The 15,189-nt window shown below is 41.8% G+C and overlaps 1 protein-coding gene across 2 annotated transcripts in view; it reads right to left on the bottom strand.

Moving 5' to 3' along the window:
- npas3 (neuronal PAS domain protein 3) overlaps positions 1-15,189 on the bottom strand; it is a 247,642-nt gene that overhangs the window by 38,576 nt on the left and 193,877 nt on the right. For both annotated transcript variants that reach the window (XM_076108652.1, XM_076108653.1), the window contains exon 6: positions 3,048-3,228. In XM_076108652.1, the coding sequence (XP_075964767.1) occupies positions 3,048-3,228 (181 nt within the window). The remainder of the gene's footprint in view (positions 1-3,047; positions 3,229-15,189) is intronic.

The following is a 15,189-nucleotide window of genomic DNA, read 5'->3' as shown; positions in this document are numbered from 1 at the left end:
AGCGAACGATCAATCGGAGACTCCCCCGGTGATGTACGGAGAGGAGGCCGTTGGCCGGTGAGGGAGGACGGAGGAAACAAAGACGCCTCAAGGAGGAAGTGAAGGAGGGAGAAAAAATGATGTAAACAAATGGAAAAGCTCAGCCGGACACGTTAGCAGGCGTGGTGTTGGCCAGCTATCGACTGAGAATGAAAAACTAATGACGAAGGTGCCTGTGGAAATGCATTACTCATCGTCTGGAGGAGAGGATGCTGTGAATTTAATGTTAGAGAAAACAAACTAACTAAACCCTCATCGAAGCCTGTTAATAGCAACACAAACCATAAAAGTGCCTTTAAAGCTAAATCGTATGCAAACAGTAAGAACTAAAGCAGAATGTCTGTTTCTGTTGTTTTTGCTCCAATGAATTATTATTCAAATGTGCTGCCATGTTGTTTTATAAATGAGACAGTTCATGTCAACAAATGGGAAATAAAATACAGAAAACACTGTTCACATATTAAGGATCTTATGATGACTCATAGACAAGACATGACTCAACTGTAGAGACTGACTTCAGAACTACAGATATCGGTGGCTGGTTAAATCCTCCTTATAATTTCATAAACTTTAATTGCGACTCATTGAAACTGGACCTCCAGGATTGGATTTCATTGTCCTACCAGCACCTGAAAAAACATGGCCGACGCAGGACAGTTTTCAGCCTGTACGTCCGGGTTCAGACGGACGGTGTCGGCTCGGATCGGGAACCCCAATCGATTGCTTTATCCTGTGTAGTTCGTCATAGTGGACGACAGCCAACGCCACAACTGAGACGCCTCGCAATGTCCCGACAGAAAAATGAGCAAGTTCGATTTATTTGCCTTTCGATTTCTATGTAGAAGACGTGGAACTATTTCGACTTTATCGAAGACGAAAAACATGAAACACACCAACATTTGCTTGTTTTTACATTGTCGTTCCTGGAAGTTGGTAGCTTCGTCCCGATGGCGTCACACGCGGCGTGAAAGAAAACATTCTTTGATTGGCCCTGGATCACAGTGTAGTCTGTCACGGCAAGAATTCATGACTCTACAATCGGCTGATCTGACACCGCGATCATGTTAACGGACTAATTCACCGCGTAGTCTCGAGACGGCGAGGCAGCAGTGTCTTCTCATTGTATTGACGATTCAATCCAAAGAGTTTGACATCCGTCAGAAAGTCTTCTCACATTGTCTGAGGGAAGAAATGAACGAGCCGATTACCCCGGACACCCGATATAAGCCCCACCTCCTCCAGGGAGACACTCATAGATTCATACCAGCCCTCCTCCTCCTCTCCTCTCTCTTTAGTCCACCTCTCTCTCTCTCTCACTCTTTTCTCTCCAGACAAATTAACATTAAAGAACACATACATGAATCCTAATCCTGCCTCTTGCTCTCTCTCTCTGTGGTCACATTATCATTGGGGATCACTCCTTCACATCCATACATGTCCGTCTGAAACCTCTCTCTCTCTTTCTTTGGACAAATTAACATTGCTAAGCACTCATGCACATTCAAACACGTCCCTACATCCCCGGCCTCTTTCTTTCTCTCTCTCTCTCTAGACAAATTAACATGGTAGAACAAACACCTTTGTCCTCATCCCTCCTCCTTCTTTCTTTTGCTCTTTTTTTTCTGCCTCTGGTCAAATTAACTTTGGGAATCACGGAGATATTCATACAAACCTCTCATCCTTCTTTCTTCCTCTTCGGTGTGTCTTCATATCGTTCTATATCTTCAGGGCAAATTAGCATTGGGAAACACCCGTCCATGTTTTAGATCCTCTCCTTATCGTTCTCTGCAGACATATTGACATTGACGGCCACACATATGTCCTCTCTTTGCATCTCCAGTTTTGGTGCATGGGGAGAATCGGTTAGAGGTTTGCAGAAAGTCAAAGAAAAAAAAAAAAAAAAAAGAACAAAAACCTCAAATGTGGAACTCCAATTAATTTAAAGCCGCCCCTCACCCATCACCAGCGCCAATCAGCCAAGAATAAATCCGCGGCAGATCTAATTACCGCGCCGTCTCCGAAGACCCCGGCCGCCGCGAAGCCAATCTTCCCCTCCTTGTTTGAACAGGCTGATGAACTAAGGGACTCGATGGATATCAAGTCATTTTGTTTAATTTATAAATGGATTTTCCCCTAATACTTAAATTATCATCAGCATGAGAGAGAGAGAAAAGAGAGACGCACAATGAAAAGCATTTGGAAGGTAAAAAAAAGTCTTGAACATGTGGTGCAGGAGAGAGAGATGATGGAGGGATGAGAGGACGGAGGGATGGAAGAACGGCAATGCAAAGAATCCCAATGAGCGATGTGTCCTTTTCCAGGTTACAGCAGTGACGGCTTTACAATTCGCCGCGCTAATTGTATTCAAAGTTGCAGCAGTGAATGCTGGGAGATAAACGGGGGCACGGTGAAGGAAGTGGGTGTCGAGGTTAGAGAGTGGGAGGGTGCAACACCTTCAAACTCCCAGCTGATCAAATACGCTTTAGGTTCACCTCTCGTGTTCGTCGGGACGCAACGTGTCCTCGTGCAACGGTTCGTGTGATATCTTATGACAGGAGTCAATCACGCTCCTTACAGGCAAACTAAATACACTTCAGTCCTCACAGGAAACAACTTGGGTTTAGAAAAGATGGTGAAATACTAAGTTAGGTTTAGGAATAAAAAGAACTACCCTAAAACCTTTCCTCATCTCCTTCCTTTACTTCCATGACCTGTATATTCTCTGTATGTACGTTGAGAGCAACGTAAAAAACGGAGTCAAATTCCTCGTATTCGTACACATACATGACCAATAAAGCTGATCCTGATTCTTTTATTTCATCTTTTCTTCTTCCTCTTCCACATTTGAATCTTTCCTGAGACCATTTCTCATCTGTCGAGCTCTTTTCTCTTTCTCTTGTCTTCTTGGATTTTGTTAAAAGTGGTGATAAATGAACCGTATGCAGGTCATATTTGGCCATGAAGCCCCTGTAGGATAATAAAGACGCCAGCCTTCCCTCCTTTCCTACCTGGTTCGGGGGTCTCAGAGTGCGATGACGAGGAGGCCGAGGACGCCCCGTCCTCGTTGACGGCTCCCTGGGACAGAGACATCCCTCGGCCCGGAGGAAGCTTCATGCCGAGCTGCTCCGCCATCTCCACGTGGTCTCCGGGGTGGACGTAGTCAAAGACGCTGCTGCCGGTCAGCTCCACCTGCACAGATAAAGAAAGAGTTACTCATCTTCGTCGTCCTCTCCTCCACCTCCCTCGTCCACCTACTGGATGATGGATTATGTTCAGAACGTTTAGTGGTGGATGTGATTGAGTTAGACTTGAAACATGTTTTCCAAAAACTGAAAAGTTCAAATCCCGATGCCGGTTTTGGAAAGTTCCCAGAACTGCTGCTCATCTTCGTTATTTAATCTTATTTCCTGAACATTTTGTTCTCGATCTCGTCAGTTTCTTTCTCATTTTCAACCTCTTCATCCTAAACCTCTTCTTTTTCTGTTTCTTCTCCACCTCCTCTGCTTTTCTTTTTTTTGATATAGTCTACTACAACTTTGATATCATCGTTTTCCATTTCTTCTTCATCCCTCTTTCTCTTTTACTGCTTTTTCTTACCCGTCTCTCTTCATCCTTCTCAAGTTTACTCTGCCCTCTTTCTCCTCCACCACATCTCCTTGACATCCTACTTTTCCTCTTTTCTAACCTCTGCTTCCTCATTCACTACGTTTACATGCACACTCATATTCATATACAATATTCTGAATCTAACATGGTTCATGTAAACATCCTATTCCTTTTGGATATTCCGAATATAAAGTGTTATTCAAAATGTATCATATTCAGAGTAAAACCTGTGTGATGTGTTGATATTGTTCAGGTTCTAGGATCATTCTTTGGACATGTATACATGTATATATACATATATATATATATATATATATATATATATATATATATATAAACATGTATACAGCTCATTCACTATCAGACTCTCTCTCCTGTTGACCAGCAGCTCTGTGCGTTGAACACAAACCAACCAGCCAACAGTTAGTAGAGCTGCAGTAGAGATGATGTCCAGAAGAACAGAAGGAGAAACATCATGAAGGACTTGGAGATCAACAGGTTTCTGGATATGAACAAATATGATTTAGAGAAGCTGTTTGAAGGAATGAAAGAGGTCCAACAGGTCCTCCACCTCTGGAGCACGCTGAGAGAACATCTGTTAGCTCCAGATGTTCACTTTGACGTATTTAAACGAGATGAACGACGTGTGAGGACGTCGAGCCGTCAAACACAGAAGAGAACAACGTCACCGTGAGATTCACTGCTGATGAAGATGAGGAAGATGATGCATGAGGTCGTTTTACGTTAATCTGATCTGTAAAAAACTGCATGTAAACGGGATTATTAATATTATATTTCAAACTGATTATTAGGAATATAGATTTTTCGGAATTTGGACAAAAACAGGAATATTTGGTGCACGTACACGTAGCCAGTGTTTCTTTGCCTCACACCTTCACCCCATCTTCCTCCTCCTCCTCTTCCTCCTCCTCTAATCCATACATTCTTCACCCTCTTCATGCATCTTCCAGCTTCCTGTCTTTCCTCCCATTCCTCCTCCTCCTCCTCCTCCTCTAATCCGTCCCTCAGCGAATCAGCGACGGCTTTTCATTCTCATGGAAATGGAATAAATAAGCTTCCTCTTATTAAATAAATACAGAGTCCCTTCACCTTAAAGACTCTCATTAGCGGCGATAGAAGCGGATTTGTCTTCGTTAATTGGGGATGAGACGAGGGAGCGCCGCCAAAAACCACCACGTTACGCTACACACACACACACACACACACACACACACACACACACACACACACACACACACACACACACACACACACAGTGTCAAGGTTATAAACACACACAAACACTTTTGTATTTTTTGTGTAGTTAACAAACACACTCACAATTAAGTACACGATTTTCAACGGGATCATGTGACCGATGTGCTCGTCGTTTAACGTGCGTGTTTTCATTTGTAGCGCATCAAAAACTGCGCGCTAATCTGGTTATGTACTGTATGAGTGAGGTGTGTGTGTGTGTGTGTGTGTGTGTGTGTGTGTGCGTGTGCGTGTGTGTTCAGGTTTTTGGGGGTCCACTGGGACAAAGGGGATTACATGGGTGTAATCCCTTTAATAAGAAATCCCTTTAAGGCAATTTAGTCCCCTCATAAAGTCTCATCTGGAGCAGAAAGTGATGATTAAGAAATGAGAATGATCGCTGAATCACACACACACACATACACACACACACACACACACCCTGGTGCACCATGGGAGTTAGTGTTCATGTTTACACGTTACAGTGCAAATTGGATCTACATTGTTCTTCCTCGCAATAACACGCCGACTTTTAATCAATTAAAACTTGGCACAACTATTTTACATAAAGTCGCTGGAGCTAATTAACACAGAGCGAACAACGCAGAGGTGGAATTAGACATTCAGACGGTTACTGCAGCAACACGGAGAATTAATCCCACAATAGACTGAGGAACAAAAAAAAATGTCAGACGACAATTAAACAACAAAACTGGTGAAATTCTGGTTGAAGCGCTGCAGGTAGTTCTGGTTTGCACTCTTGAAAATATCAGTTGAAGCGTATGAACGTTAATTAAAATCAGTTAAAATGTCTTTGTGACATTCACCGAGATGAAGGACACAAAAAAACGACATCCCTTCTGCGTCGACGCCTCGGCGGCAAACTGCAATATGTTTACTTGGCAACTAGAGTGACTCTGATTGAACATACCGAGCCTGTTTTTCACCAAAACACGCGCTGAAGATGCATCGCAACCTGGGAAACATTGGCAACCGTAACCGCCATGCATCTTGTTCTCCTCCCAGCCTTTTCCCACAGAGGTTGGCCAAGTGATTTAATGCCATTATGACGCTTTTATTTATATATTTATCTGTATTCATGTGAGACGACACACAGAATACAGAGAGAGGAGACGACACGTCTTCTAATCCGCGTCACACATTGACGAATATTCTGAAGACGCTGGAAGGACACACGCGTTTGATGTGGATCATAGATCTTTATATTGTGCAGCCATAAACAGCCATAAAACATTCACCTCCAAGCGTTCATTTAGAGAGAAAGGAAAACACGTGTGGCGAGTAAACTATGAGACAAATTACACGCTGAACATTTATTTAGATTTTGGAGGAAAAAAAGTGGACAAATGCAAGATAGAAAAATGAAAGTACTAAATTACTCTTCATACATATTTAGTTCTATTGTTATGAGCAATAAATGAGTCATATATCATATAACTTTATTGGATTATGACTACTGATGCATTCAAATGTAAGGAGCACTTTAATTAATGTAACGCTGAGGTCCAGAGTATTTATCAACTAGAGAGGGTCCAATGAACGACGAGGTATTCAGATGCATCATGGGTAATGTAGGATTCGGATAATTTTGCCTCTGTCGCCTTCAGTTTGACAATTTGTTTTCGTAAAATCTAACTCTCATAATTCCCCTTTCTTGTCTTTTACAATGTATCATACAGGACATCATGAGTTTTCTTTGTTTCATATGACAGGAAAACGATTAATAAATGAGTAAAAGTTAAAGTGTAAACGTAGCCGAACAGCCAGAGTGACGCGTCGACACCCAGATATGACCTCCATGCAGAGGAACTCAACAACCCATCAGGCTCAGTTGTGAGTTTTGACATTGTTTGTCTGTTTAGAGTCTCCAGATAAATCTTATTAAAACGCGACGCAGATGCAGGCGCAGGCTTTATCGCTCCGCTCGCCCTCCGAGACAAGGACATCAAGTGACAAAAGACAATGAGAGTGATGGTGATAACCACGTCCCGACCAGAGAGACTTCTGAGAATGAGACTAAATGTTAAGCGACTGTGTGTGTGTGTGTGTGTGTTTGTATCAGTCTGTCCTCTCTTATCAGCCTCTTCTCCATATTTTAAGATGTGTGTGTGTGTGTGTGTGTGTGTGTGTGTGTGTGATGGAGGAAGCTGCTGTCAGCTATAATTACTGCAGTGTAAATGTTGCATCACTGCGACTGTTCAGCTGGGTGTAACCTTTATTTAACAGACACGCAACAACAACAACGTCTTAAACTTGTAGCTCGGTTCAAGAAAAAAGAGGACAAACACTAAAATAAAGTCTCAGAGGAAACTCTCTGTTTGCTTCTCTCTACTTTAAATTACAATATTTTAATATTCACTATCAGCAGCGTCTCATGTTTCACAGGTCAACCAGTGAAAGTGGAAATTAAAACGACTCTTCACTTATGAAAAGTATAATGATCGTATCCTCACAGAACGTATTGTCTGATATATTATGAAAGGTTATTCCTCATTTATTGGTGTTTTCCTGCAAAAGTCCAGCAACATGAATACAGTCTTTTCAAAATAAACTTCCGTCTTCACAGGAAACTACTCAGTTATGTTTAGGAAAAGATCGTGAAATACTTGGTTTGGAATAAAATAATGACAGAAGTACAAAACATCCACGAGGAAAGGTGGTTTGTAGTTTGACCCGTCTATTTCATTGTTATTTTAAACTCAGTGAAAAATCCACATGAGTGACCGTTATTATTTATCGTGAGACAGGGAGTTCAGTCTGTTGTTCAGTTCGTACAAAACCAAGTGAATAAAACACAGAATAAGTTCAGTAACATCACGACTGTTTATGTAGATTCAGAACTTCATGTTGATGATGAAGATGTTCATGTCTCTACAGGTCACAATGTCACTGGGTGAAGGGTCGAGGTCTCGACTCTTCTTCTCTCATCACATTAAATAAACTGTCCCGCTCCGAATATGAGACGTAAAAACAGAAACCTCTCTTTGTTTTATTGCTAAGGGAACAAATAAAGTCCCCGAAAAACATAACAGCAAATAAAAGACATGAAAACTGAAGCGTTGAATTCCCATTAATCAGCTTCTCACTCTCTGGATCGCACTTTAATTAACATGGAAACATTTTAAAGCCACACACACACACACACACACACACACACACACACACACACACACACACACACACACACACACACACACACTTCTCAAAACAGTAAAAAACCTCTGTGTGACTTTGCAAAGTACTAATCAAATAAATTGATGTTGGCTCGCAGGGTTCAGAATTAATTACAGCATTAAACATTAGCTAAGTGGGGTAATATTCCAAGTTTGATAGTGCATAATTACTCCGGTGTTAATGATTCATGAGGCGTCGGCCTCCGTCAGAGTCGAGGAGAACCGACGGACGAGGGCAGCAAAAAAAAATCGTTTCCTCTTTAAATGGTTCCAACATGTCAGACGCTTCCTGACTTCTGCACGTTCTTCACTTGAAGGTTGTATTTCTTTGGTTGTGTTGAATGCAGCGATTTCTCCTATATCTTAATTTAATGTAAAATATAATTTCACACACTCACTTATTCACAAGGTCAAGACTGGACTTTTACTCTACGGCTGGACTTTTAAATAAAAGTGAAATTGTTTTTGTTTGTGTCTCTGCGAGTGATTTAAGGCCCGAAGTTGATGCGATGACGTCTGAGTCCTTTATTTCCTTTAAGTGCAAAGTGCAACTGTGCATAATGTTTATAAAGTAAATGAATGTGTCTGAGCCAGAACACAGCAAGTGTGTGCGTCTGTGTGTGTGTGTGTGTGTGTGTGTGTGTGAGAGAGAGAGGACAGAGCTAGTCTCCAGTTGTCAGCACTAGTGTGTTATCAGTCAGATGAATGGGGATGAATCTCTATTGTAAGGGTAGCATGAATGCGCGCACACACACACACACACACACACACACACCACACACACACACACACACACACACACACACACACACACACAACCCATATCCAAGACACTTTCCTTGTCAACAGCTCAGAGGATGACAAATGTACGGTCCATTATGAACTGTTTGCCACAGTGTGTGTGTGTGTGTGTGTGTGTGTGTGTGTGTGTATGTGTGTGTGTGTGTGCGTGTGTGTCAGCCGGGCTCTGATAGATGGTGATTTATTAGGCAAAACAAAACACAGAACGCTAAAAGCAATCACATCGTCAGGATGAGAGAGAGAGAGAGAGACAGAGAGACAGAGAAAAAGAAAGAGAGAGAGGGAGAGAGAGAGGGAGAGAGAGAGAGAGAGGGAGACAGAGAGAGAGAGCGAGAGGGAGACAGAGAGAGAGAGAGGGAGAGAGAGAGAGACAGAGACAGAGAGGGAGAAAGAGGGAGAGAGAGACAGAGAGAGAGGGAGACCATAAGGCAGGGTATGCTTTAGGGCGGGACTACACAGTGATTGACAGGTCTCTCCCAGAGACGTATACGGCGTCTCTACGTCACTCCTCAGTCCTAATGTGGTCACTTCCTGTTCACTAGATGCAAAAAAAACAACATGGCGACGACCAGTGAAACCTGGTCAGAGCTGGACGATGCGACGCTACAAATAGCCAGTCTGTGTACACACAAATGTTTATATAAATGTATATATAGACAAAAAACGAGGCTGACCAGAGAGAAAGGCTGCAAACGATGGAACCAGGCCGACTATGACTCGTCCCCCTGAACCCTGAGATCAGTTCGTCTTAATTAATCCTGTTTAGAAATGTTTCTTCACATGAAAAGTAAGACGCCGATGAGTCCGAATCTCCACCTGTCTGTCTGACAGAGGACCAGTGAGACAACCAGACCTTTACAAATCCATCTCACTGAAGAGCTTCTGAGTGTGTGTGTGTGTGGTTTTAACCCCGTGAGAGGGACAGGAAGTAAGAGATCCTTCACCTAGATCAATACTCACACACACACACACACACACACACACACACACACACACACACACACACACACACACACACACACACACCTTCGGCCTCTCACTAAATCACTAAAGCTTCTTCAACTTGCTGACATGTTAAAGCAAAACACAAACACACACACCTGAGTCCACGGCGGTGTGTAGGTGTGTGTGTTTGTCATATTTTGTCGTTCATCATCTTTCAGTTCTTTCACTTTTTTGCACAACTGATCCCTCTCTCTCTCTCTCTCTCTGTCTCTGTCTCAGGAGTGATGTTGTGGAGCGATGAGTGTAGGTGAGGTGCATTCTGGGTACTTGACAGAGTCACGGGACAGACACACACACATGTACACATAAGGTTAAAATCACACACATAAGCCTGTGGAGAGGGTGGGACATGCATGTTTTAACACACACACACACACACACACACACACACACACACACACACACACACACACACACACACACACACACACACACACACACACACACAGGCTTAAATCAGTCTGCTGGGTTTCATGTCAGCTTGTTGATTTGGCGGAAATTTACAGCCAGATAGCAAACAGGGCTTTCCAGGGACAGACGCAGGGGCTTAGAGGACACACACACACACACACACACACACACACACACACACACACACACACACAACACTGAAATGCTTCTGTTCGATCTGTCTAACGTGTTGCATTTTTTCAGCTTCCTCTTTTGTCTCAATTTGTGACTACATGTATTTTGTCCACAACAGGCCACTGTAGGCTCTCCAACACGGACCAGTTGAAGTCGTTACAGTTCCTACTGGACCCACTAGAGGGCAGTGACCGCCACACATTGAGTTGCTGTTAAAACACCAAAACAACAGAATGTTCAGCTGAAACCAGTAATGATATGTTGCAAAGTACAACTGAGGTTGACAAGAATCAACCTCCAGTTCTTTAAAGTGAAGTCAATACTTCATGTGTTAAAGCTGCATTCTCTCTAGTGTCCACCAGGGGGCGACTCCTCTGGTTGTATAGAAGTCTATGAGAAAATGACTCTACTTCTCTCTTGATTTATTACCTCAGTAAACATTGTAAACATGAGTTTATGGTCTCAATCTCTAGTTTCAAGTCTTCTTCAATACAGCATGATGTTCATTTAGTACATTATGGTCCATTTAGAGTCAAACAGACCATAAAGCAGGGTATGCTTTAGGGCGGGGCTACACAGTGATTGACAGGTCTCTACCAGAGACGTATACGGCGTCTCTACGTCACTCCTCCTCAGTCCATATATGGTCACTTCCTGTTCAATGGTTGCAAAAAACATAGATGGCGACCACAAGGTTAAATGGTGAATGACTGTAGCTGGTTAGCTAATGGCTAACATGCTATGCCAGCGCTAGTTAGTCACAATCCTCTCAGAGCTTCGTTCTATAGTCTCTGATGTTCAGAGGTGATTGCACATCATTTCATTGTTCTAGTTCTGGTTCTGTTTGATATCTGGTCCGTTAAAGCACACGTTTAGACTTCAGATTGAGACAAACATTCCTGTCTTGTGGTTATATTTTGTATTTCATTGGATCCCGACACCTCCCATCGAGTGCGATGACACGGAGCATGGACGTCCTGCACTTATAGATTCAGACAACCAGCTGATTTGTTTGTCTGCTCTCTGTCCGTCTTTCAGTTTGTATCTGTTTTATCAGTCTTTCTCTCTCTCTCTTCTACCATTTATTCTCTCTCTCTCTCTCTCATTCTCAAAATCCACTGAGTGCTCTAAATCTCTCCTCTGTTCTCCCTAAATCTCACAACAATGGCGGTCTTTGAACGTTTAGAGCGAGGACCCCAGACGCTGATAAGCCGCGTTGTCGAAACGTCCAAACGCCGTGGCCTCCCAGTGCATTATGGGACTGTGATAAGGACACAATGGAGGAGCACTTTTTTTTATCGTGTTTCTCATGCTAATACGTCCACTGCTGCTTATTCCCTTTTTATTGAGAAGATTTCATTTGTTTGGTGTGTTAATGACTCACACAGAGCTGCAGGTGGAACGTGTGTGTGTGTGTGTCTAAATCTCATCCACACATGTTTAATGAAGGTATACTAAGTGTGTGTGTGTGAATGTTGTGTGATTCTACTACAAATTGCATTTGTATGAAGTATAATAAATGTGCAACCGCATTTACGTTTTGAAGGAGACATGAAGATCAAAAGACTTATTGTCTATTTAACGCGTCTCCTACAATCAAAGTACGATTCATATTTTCAGTCTAAAGCGTAGTTTTCCTACAAAAGTCCAGCAACACGTGTTTCATGCAGTATTTTCAAAATAAACTTCCATCTTCACAGGAAACAACTTAGTTTGGGTTAAAACAACTGCTGAAGTGGTCGTTAAGTACGGAAGTTATATGAGAAATAAATCAACGTTGACTTCTCGTTACACACATCGGTCTCGTGGAGGAAAGTTTTTTGTTTCACGATTACGTGGAAAACTTTGCAGCACTTTCTTTTTCGTATGTTTAGCTACAAACTGTGGATCAGAACAGAACAGCCAGAAATATCTCATTAATTATTGTATGAAACACCATGATGTTTGTTTTTAAAACATTCATAAATAAATGACTTCAGTGATCCTCTGATTTTTCCTCTTGAGGTTCACATTTTGTGTTCACGAGTTTAGTGTCTCGCCAATTATTATATCGACTGCCGTTAAATTGACGTCCCCCTCGGGAAGACTTTTAATGTCTTTGACTTTTCATCTCTGGCCTTCATCAACAACGTTTTAAACGTGTCCAATGATTTGGTTTATGACCAAACACCTGCAGAATTTATTCCCATCAGCCTCAGCAGGACTTTGTGTTTCCTGCTAATTAAAAAAACGAATTTTGGATTGTGTTTTTTCGGTCAGAATCAATCATTTATATGGATTCTGGGGAAAGAAGCACGACTGTATTAGGTCGAAGTGAATCCAGTGTGAATTTAAAAGAAAAAGGATGAAGAAGAGGAGAGGAAGAGAGAGGATCCTCTCTCCACTAAACACTAATATACGAGCCTGCAGCCATAATAAAAGTATATTTATTATAAATATCCTCCATTCATTTTTTCCAGCAGCGTTTACAGCCGGCAGTAAGCAGCCATTTTAATACCGCAGCTCTTCTCTGAACATTTCTCAGCTGAAGGACTCTGAGGGGAGTGTGTGTTGATTTCAAGTGCGTCTGCTGGAGAAAGAAAAAAGAGGCAAATAAAAATCCTCTTTGTTGTTTTATCGTCCACTAATACAGCGACAATAAAACATTCCTGTCTGAGCTCCTCACTCTGTAATAATAAACTCAAACTCAAATGCATTTGATGACGGACGTCTCTGTTGTGTTAAAGTTTCTGATCATCGTTTCTCGTGCTGCATTCAAGGACACTCCAGCATTTAGGAACGTAAACAAGGATGCTGAAGAAAAGTTGTAAACGAGTTGTAATTACAGATAAACTATTTTGAAAACAGGGAAAAGTAAAAGTCAAAAATGTTAAATCAAAACAAATTAAATAGGATGGAACTCCTCCAGATGTTTCACAATAAAGGCCTTTCAAGGTGAAGGGATTCCACCGTATGAACTGCTGAAAGGCTTTTAATGTGAAATTGAATTGTGAGAAATGGTGAGTTTGCATTTAAAGTAAACTCGACACATACCAACTATTTAAGATATCTAAATTAACTCTCAACATTACGCTGCTGAGACTCAACACTTTCTACAGACTTTTCACAATAAAAGCGTTAAGGTATCCTGCCCTCTGAGCTGCTGAGCAGCAGCAGTAGCAACTAATCTACACGTCAAACAGGAGCAGCTGAGAAAACAGGAAGATGTTTTATCCCCAAAATGATCAAATATAAAACAGCGGTGTGTGTGTGTGTGGGCGTGTGTGTGTGTTTGTGTGTTTGCAGCAGGATTCAGTCCAGTCTTTTTTTTTATTTGTCTTTAATTTCCCATAAATGGGAATGTGTGTGTTTGTCTGCTATACTCACGAGTTGATACTGTTTTCTGTGGACTCTGAGGACAGCTATGGTGTGTGTGTGTATGTGTGTGTGTGTGTGTGTGTGTGTGTCTACTGGGCAATTAATTGAGCAGCGATTGGAATGCGTCGCTGCAGCCCGTTGTGAGTCCCGACCGGGCTTTAAATGCAGACAAACACACACAAAGACAAAAGGCGCACACACACAGACACACTGAAATGCTAGAATACATAGAAAAACATCGAGCCACGTCTCTCTCTCTCACACACACACACACACACACACACACACGCACACACACACACACACACACACACACACACACACACACACAGAGGTGTTCCCTCAGGATCTCTCCATTCAGCTGCTGTGACCTTGACAAGAACAACACAAACTGCGCTCTCTCTCTCTCTCTCTCTCTCTCTCTCTCTTTTTTACTTCCATTAAAGTCTCTCTTCATCTCGTCGTCTTTGCTTCTATGTCTTTGTCTCTCTTTTGCAGTCTGTTTCTTTATTTCAATCATTTATTCTTCTGACTTTACTGTGAAAAGCCTTTTGTCCAAACTTCCTCTCCTTTGTCCTCTAACTAACCACATGAAAGAACCAAAAACATGCTGATGATTTAACTGTTCTCACAGGTGAGCCATGGCTGACATGCACCTTTTCAAACCCACACATTCTCAAATACCGGCATTTGGTCAGTATTTGAGAATATGCATAGTGTCCAAAATTAAACTTCCAATAGAGGTTTACTCAGTTTTTAAGTGTATTACGCAACAACGCAGAAACGTTGACGTCTTTTTAGAAGTACATTTGTGACGTAATTGCTGTAAGTACGTAACTTACTGAACAAAACTAAGGTAAAATAAGTCAACGCTAACTTAGCTTCAAATGGGACATGAACAGCGGTCTGCTGGGTGAAAGTCACGTGTTTGTTAGTTGACAAATTGGGAGCGAGAATATGTTCCAACTACAGGAAGAACAAGAACTGTAATAATTCAGAAAGTGGGCCGGCCCATCCTCTCTGTCACACGACATCTATAAAGGTTTTCTTAAAGAATGACCACCTTCTTCTTCTAACACCAAGGGTTTATCATAGAGCATGTAGTTATAATTTGTCATGCTGTGGTCTATATGTATATAAACATTCAAATATAGTGTTTTATGACAGCATTTTTATGTTTCTACCATTATCATTGTTATAGTTGTATATGTTTTTCCTTATCCCACTTATTTATTGCCAATAAGGAATTTGCTTTGGTGTATTGAAAATGTAATTACAAATAGAAGTAAGTAGAAGTACAATAAAACTATTTAAAACATGAAGCTGTATTGAAGAAAATTACAATTGT

Source organism: Anarhichas minor, unplaced genomic scaffold (assembly GCF_050575085.1).
Source record: "Anarhichas minor isolate MPS153535 unplaced genomic scaffold, ASM5057508v1 ptg000040l, whole genome shotgun sequence".
In the NCBI taxonomy this organism is placed as follows: Eukaryota; Metazoa; Chordata; class Actinopteri; order Perciformes; family Anarhichadidae; genus Anarhichas; species Anarhichas minor.
The sequence above is the reverse complement of the archived record's forward strand: the minus strand, read 5'-3'. Positions and strand labels throughout refer to the sequence as shown.